We start from the raw sequence: 7,843 nt of genomic DNA, 5'->3' as shown, positions 1-7,843 counted from the left end.
ATGACAGTTTAAACTGTAAGAAGATAGTGGAGTGACAGTGTGTCTATGACAGTTTAAACTGTAGGAAGATAGTAGAGTGACAGAGTGTCTATGACAGTTTAAACTGTAAGAAGATAGTGGAGTGACAGTGTGTCTATGACAGTTTAAACTGTAGGAAGATAGTGGAGTGACAGAGTGTCTATGACAGTTTAAACTGTAAGAAGATAGTGGAGTGACAGTGTGTCTATGACAGTTTAAACTGTAGGAAGATAGTAGAGTGACAGAGTGTCTATGACAGTTTAAACTGTAAGAAGATAGTGGAGTGACAGTGTGTCTATGACAGTTTAAATTGTAGGAAGATAGTGGAGTGACAGAGTGTCTATGGCAGTTTAAACTGTAGGAAGATACTGGAGTGACAGAGTGTCTATGACAGTTTAAACTGTAAGAAGATAGTGGAGTGACAGTGTGTCTATGACAGTTTAAACTGTAGGAAGATAGTGGAGTGACAGAGTGTCTATGACAGTTTAAACTGTAGGAAGATAGTGGAGTGACAGTGTGTCTATGACAGTTTAAACTGTAGGAAGATAGTGGAGTGACAGTGTGTCTATGACAGTTTAAACTGTAGGAAGATAGTGGAGTGACAGTGTGTCTATGAAAGCTGTCATAGACACACTGTCACTCCACTATCTTCCTACAGTTTATACTGTCATAGACACACTGTCACTCCACTATCTTCCTACAGCTTAAACTGAAATTGTTGGAAGATAGTGGAGTGACAGAATATCTTCCGATAGTTTAAACTATAGGAAGACAGTGGAGTGACAGTGTTTAAACTGTCATAGACAACTATCTTCCTACAGTTTAAACTGTCATAGACATGGGGCTGTTGACTAGCTGCCTCCTATCTAGTTTCTTAGTTCAATCTAAGGGAGAGCTATAGTACTACCGATAGCCTAAGTGAATATTTGTCAAATATTTAGAACAAAGAAACATTACTGCAGCTTATAGCTTATAATTTGTTATTGTGATGCTGATATAGATTTATTAATCTGCTTTGAAATAAACTACAGATAAGATTATTTTCATCTAGGTTGTGTAATTAAAACTTGTAGTTTTTAATTTGCTATTCGATTGTTAGTAATTGTATCAATAAAAGTTTATGCTTAAAATGTTTAATGCGTTAATCCTTTGTCATCATAAAGAAATACTTAATGTTATACACCATGGTAGTTAAACAGTAGAGAAGAGTTACTCACTCTGCAAGCCAAAAGTTCTAGTTTCAAGAACAGATCTAGGACACACTTTGCTACACAACATTGTCCCCTCCATAGACTGCAAATTCCCTAAGCAAACATAATACACAGTAAAATCATAATATATTAAAATAAAACTTATATAGTTAATAATAAAGTCACTATTTAAAATTAACAAAAATGATTATTCATATAAGATTATAATCACTAAATATGTATTTAAATCTATTAAAGAGAGTGCAACCAAAATGATGACTAACAAAGCAAAATGTTAATAGTTATGTTATTTACTCTTCGTTCACGAAATATTTCTGATCATTTCCCTTTCCCTCCTTTATAACATCTAAGCGTCCAACTGTAGGAAGATAGTGGAGTGACAGAACTGCAAACTCTTGGGCGAATAGTGGTATTTAATCGTCACCTTCATAAGGCACCCACGTTAAAAAAGTGCAGATTGTGCAGAAAAAAAGTGCAGAAAGGACACGAACCATGGATCCTCGGTTTCACATTCAGGTACTCTAACCTTTATTTCACGCCTCATCAAACCTTCTGCAGTAATTAAAAAACAAGCCTTTTTATGGTATTTCGTGGATTTTTCGACGATAAAATTGTTTGTTGAAAACTGTACAGAAAAATGTTCTGTAGAGATCAATGTTTCAAACCACTACTATCTGCCTTTACAAATATACACATTTCAGTTTGTTTATTTATAAAATTTTATTCCTGTTCAAATATTCTATGCTAAAATATAAGAAATGGTTTCATTTGTTCATCTTGATTCCTAATACACATTTAGGAGATTGTGTACGTTCTATTAAAACAACTTTGAATATGCAAGTTAGTACGTTACATGACCACAGCTGACCTATAGTCGCAGTTGAACCAAATGTTTCAACCCAGCCATGTTCAACAGAGTGAGGTGTCTTGTAAAAGGTGATAATCCACAAACACAAAGGCAAGTAACAAAAGCCATCCACGTGTTACATACAGTAGTACGCAACACAATCAGGAAAGATCTCTGTTTGATAAAGTGACACAAGTCACGTGTACACGGATTATTTGCACGACATATGAGGTTAACAATTGCATACTTGAAGCAGTTGGAAAATAAAACGGAGGTGTCTATACGATTCCATCAAATCAGTAGATTCAGCAATTATGGATTTCTGTGCGATTAGACTGTTGAAATAAGCCTTGTGGACCGTTATCCTCTTACAGTAAAGGGATTATCGAAAGTGTGCAAAAAGGAACATTGTGCTTTGAATATGACAGCCTTATGCCAGAGCCTTTTGCAATGGAAACTGTGTATAGAGCTATTATCAAGATAAATAATCATCAGACGGAGCATGATCAGACGTAGTAAGGCTCCCAAATCAATTTAGTATCAGCGTACTCGACCCCCAAATCCTTCAACGTGTTTGCAATGAGTTTGCGGAGTTACAATGCTAAAATCCTGGGATACTGTCCACACTATGTACAAAATACAGATAGCCCATTGTGTACATTTTCGCTAAGAAAAAGAACGCTTATACAATACATAATTTACAGCTAGAAGTAAAATGGTTAAATATCATTATTTGGTAAGGTTTTTTATTGTTAATTTTAAAGAGCTTTAAGATAGTCATATAATGATTATAAAGTAATAAAATTTTTACATTTCAATACTTCAGTGAAATGAAGTTGTAGGACGTTTAGTAATCGTCAATAACCTGATACAATTTCTCAGATATGTTTTATTAAGAATCGATTAAAAAGGATACCAGAAAGCCACTTTCAACAGTATACTTAATGTCTATAGCTTGTACAAGACGATGGAATTTTTTTCAGAGATATTTTGCTATAAATTAGATAATTGTTATAGTGACTCAAGAATAACCATTTCAGAAAATTATTTGTAAAGCACTGTTTCTATATATTTACTAAATCGTTTTATAATCTCAATAGAAAGTTGAATCATCTTTTCACAAAGTTCGTCCACTGAAGAAATATTTCATCTGAGTTGTGTTCATTTCGAATCCCCGTCCCACCAAACATGCTCGCCCTTTCAACCTTGGGGGCGTTATAATGTGACGGTCAATCCTACTATTCGTTGGTAAAAGAATTAACGGTGGGTGGTGATGACTAGCTGTCTTCCCTCTATACTTACACTGCTAAATTAGGGACGGCTAACGCAGATAGCCCTCCTGTAGCTTTGCGCAAAATTCATAACAAACATCATTTTAACATTTTATTTCTACATTGGCAACTGTTTCTTTGAGGGAATGACTGTCATCTCAATTAATTACGCGGAGAAATTCGAAGATAGTGAAACTTGGCGTCCCACGTTAGCTCGAAAGTCCCATCGAAATTTGGTTTCTCACCATCTGGTAGAGCCACGGTGAAACGCTGAAGAATCGACGTGAAGTACAAAAACACTTCTATTACGCCTAATGTTTCCCCGGGACAAGAGCGTTTACCTTTAGAAAAAAATTAAGAGAATGTTAAATGTACTATTGAAAACCAAAATGATTTTTTAATCTTAAAAAAAAACAAAAAACTTTAAACTATTACAGGTGAAAATCTATAATATTAATTTTATGACGGAGTGTTTATCATCCACGATATAGCAAGTTTTTCGGAAGATCCAATTTAATATAAGATGTCTCAGCGAAAGGTGCTGTACATAATATTTGTAGTTATTATAATTTTATTACTTATGATAAATTAAAATAATAATTTTTATTAATGTTAACGGATCTTTCAACTTGCTGATTATTCTTCATTTTGCATTTGAAAAAGCTAAAAAGTACAGGTTCTAATAACCTGTTTTGTTTGCACAAAACAAATATTTTCAGTATTGTTTTATTAGTAGTGGTTGCATCTATCTGTAGACTGGGAAAAATAATTTAAGACATTGTCGAATATCGAACAGAGGCTAAACCTGTGTATCCTAACTCGAAATTGCTCTTTCAAAGTTGTTATTCTCGTGGATTAATGTTTAATTAAGATTTTCGATACCAATAGTTCAATATAAGGAGAGTTGTATGCAAAATACAGATGCAAGGAATCTAGGAAAATCAGCACGTTAATCAGCTAATGTCAATAAAGAGTTACGCTTCAAAGTTCCACAGAAATTGTTTTGTTTTGTCACCGATTATGATAACTATATCCTCTGAAACAGTTTTTAGACTTTAAACGGTTAGCCTGAACATTGTGTAACTAAACAGGTGCGTTGTGGGAAAAAAGATAAATAAATCTGAGACAAAGCCCTTATAACTAGTAAAAGTATTTTTAAGTTATAATAATTTTTTCAGTTCATAACTGTTAATAAATACTTTATTTTACCCCAACAAAAAAGGGTAAAAAGAAAATGCAATATATTCTTACCAATAGAGAATGGAATGAAATATTCAGGTTTTTCCAGTGTGGTACCATCCTGGCTAAGAAAATGTTCTGGAAAGAAAACGTCAGGGTTCTTCCAGTACCTGTGGTCGTGATGAACGGCCCAAATATTTGCTAAGACGAATGTTCCTTTAGGAATGTTATACCCTTGAACACTTGTGTCTGCTGTTGTACTGGGGAAGAATTTAGACATGCATATAGTTTTTAAAATTTATAATATAAAACAATATAAAAAATTAACTTTCTCTGTCATTTGACTTTGTTTCTTCCATTCCAATATAAAAGGTGTTACTGTTTTCTTTGGTACACAATGATTTATCTTCCAAAAAAAAGAAGTTTTACTGGCCAATAATTATGCTCATTTTAAAATTCAACTGTCATCCGTTTTACAATAGCTATTATTTGACCTTTATTGTATGTTTCATTCTACAGTAGAAAAACAGAGTTTTGAAGAAACGAATTTCTTATTCGTTCACAGCAAATCGGTCATTTAAAAAAATATTATTAGACTATTCAGTATTTGAAAGTTAAATGAAAAGCATAGATGTTAAAATTTGAACTTCTTAAAAATTAAATAATGTTTAAAACTCAAAGGTAAACATTTAAGGAAATGAGTCAAAAGCTTCAATTATAAGTCTATTTGACCCTCAGTAATTCAATGATAACATACCGCTACAAATTAGGTTTTGATACTTGTGGTGAATCCATTATGTAGCTTTGTGCTAACAAAAAAAAAACTAAGTTTACTTTATTAACACTCGAACATTTACGTAGAAAATATTCCACAATATTCACTTTTTATTGAGAAATACGATATATTTGATGATTCACTTGTTTATTTTCTGTTACAACGAAATCATTTGCCTGCAAGGAGCATCACCAGAAAATTGTTTTCACAAGAACATTTTTTTTTATCCATTGAGCTTAACCTATGTACAAAGAAAGTAATGGGATATTCTTTTAGAATTTCGGCACAGCTAATATAATAAATAATTTTCGCTAATCACATCTGTTCTATGCATACCAAAGTAGTTAAGATTGTAATAACTAACTTGTGTAGAGCCATGAAGAAAACTAAAATTTGATATGTAGTACGTGCATGTAAGAGCACTACAATAATTTATATGATAAATATATTGCATGTACGAATTTCAGTTTGTATTATGTATTGCTTATTTTTTACTTTTTAAAAGAACTACATCCATAACAGCCTTCAAAATGCTACACTGGTTTAAAAAGTTAAGAAACATGAATATCCAAAGAAATATTTTCTCCACTAGAAATTAGTTGATTATATATGACTCCATCTAACACTTGCTGTTGTTACCACAAGCGCTTATATTCGTTTCTATGTTGTTTCCAAAACTGATTCTAAAAACAAAACATTACTTTCGTTAACAAGCTAAATTTATTTTTCGGTGTTTCTGCACAATTGTTTTAAGGTTATATCACGACAGTTGTGAATCTAAATAAAATAAAATATCAGTCGTAAATACGATATACAGTCTCTGTACTCTAATTGAAATGTGTTAAAATTTAAGTTAACAAAAACATATGCATTAAGCACATGATGCCCAGAATTATTTATCCATATTGAGTATTACAGCTTTTCTTTTGACACTTTGCTAAAATTAGTAAGGACGAGCAAGTTTTTGATTTTAAAAGTGACTAAGCCATAAAAAGAGTTGGCTCAGTAAAATAACTTAACTAATCTACTTATTTAACATTATGATTTATGTGACTTACTATGCTACTGACAATTAAAAACATGAAATGTTATTTCAATAAAATAAAGAAGCCTTACTATCTTAGTAGATTTAAGGGTATTATAGTCTGCCACCTTTGAACTTCAAAAAGAACTGATTGAGTGTAAGGGAGATTTTTATAATCAGCCCAAGATGGTGATCGTTCTGAACCAATAACACTGTCAATCTCCTTTTGCACTAGCTTCTGAACGTCGGAGTAGGCGGCCATCGTTAGAAGACACCATTCAGTTGTTGTCCGCACAGTTCCGGTTCCAGCACCAAACAGAGCCTGAACATTTCCATTTAACATACTGTCTGCAAACACAGTGATAAGTTTCATCTGTTAGTATGACGATGCAATATGTTAATTTCATAGAATTAAAGACTTTTATTTTTATTAATATATATATCGTTCATTGTTGTATTAATCAAATATTCCACACAAGGCTGAGTTACATCACTCATGTGAACACATTATCATCGATTAGGATTAATGTTCAGTTGCATTTTGAGATACAAATAGATTAAATTTCAAATCAAAATTTTCACAAAACCAATTTTGAGACCATGAGACAAAAATAATTATTGATTCATTCGTAAAATGAGTTAAAAGATGATGTGGGAAATTTCAAAATAAATTTATTTTGCTTCAAGACAAGCACGTCCCTGAAAATAGGAAAAGAATAACAGAGAAGGTCAAACCTAATTGGTTTCCTAAAGATATATAGGATATAATCAGGGACTAGTGCCATAAGTTCAAAAATGAAGAGATGAAAGAATTACAGAACTGTGGTGTTCACTGTTTTACCTTTGATTATTTGGTTAGAAGCCACGAATAACTAGAGGTTCACCAACCTCGTTCTTCTGGCAATGGAATTTCATTAAAACTAACATATCGTTTCCTTTCAGGTAGAAGTTTATTACAGCTAAAACCAACAACGAAGCAATACCGCACAGTAAAACTGCATGCTTCTTGCAATGTTTAAATTTGCATGGAAGAAAATGTTCAAGAATAACCAAATAAAACACTAGATACACCAAATTTTCATTTAATATAACTTATGATACTGTTTGTGAATTTCATTTTATATAGATAATTTCACGAATATTTGAATTCAATCTAATCGAAATATTGCTTGGTACTGCTTATGTAAACAGTAGATCAAATTATGTTTTCTTCCAACCATAGCGTGAGCCTAGTCATTACTCTTATCTCGTCCATGATATTCCACTACCTGCCAAATATTTCAATGTCGAAACTGAAACATTCTTCTGTCAACTTTAAAGAGAATATCAGGTGCATTGTATCTTCAACTAATTCTTGAACAGCCAGTAATCACAGTTAATTTCACGTCTTAAAGGCATAACATCTGCATCAAATCGTTTTTATTTCAATTAATATTTTGCATGATAGTTGTGTTCTCATTGTAAGACATCCATTTGTATCATGCAACACTCAAGAATGACACACACGGGTGCAACATT

At 32.4% G+C, this 7,843-nt stretch overlaps 1 protein-coding gene across 1 annotated transcript in view; it reads right to left on the bottom strand.

Annotated features, from left to right (window-relative positions):
- Positions 1 to 1,739: 1,739 nt before the first annotated feature.
- Positions 1,740 to 7,843, bottom strand: part of LOC106475453 (cytochrome P450 2J6-like) — a 15,985-nt gene continuing 9,881 nt past the window's right edge. Inside the window, exons 8-10 of the mRNA XM_022379554.1 lie at positions 6,418 to 6,698; positions 4,599 to 4,786; positions 1,740 to 3,688 (exon numbers count right to left, since the gene is read on the bottom strand). Of these exons, the coding sequence (XP_022235262.1) occupies positions 3,510 to 3,688; positions 4,599 to 4,786; positions 6,418 to 6,698 (648 nt within the window). The 3' untranslated portion in view covers positions 1,740 to 3,509. The remainder of the gene's footprint in view (positions 3,689 to 4,598; positions 4,787 to 6,417; positions 6,699 to 7,843) is intronic.

Source organism: Limulus polyphemus, unplaced genomic scaffold, assembly GCF_000517525.1.
Source record: "Limulus polyphemus unplaced genomic scaffold, Limulus_polyphemus-2.1.2 Scaffold8602, whole genome shotgun sequence".
Lineage (NCBI taxonomy): Eukaryota > Metazoa > Arthropoda > Merostomata > Xiphosura > Limulidae > Limulus > Limulus polyphemus.
This window is presented reverse-complemented; position numbering and strand designations above follow the sequence as displayed.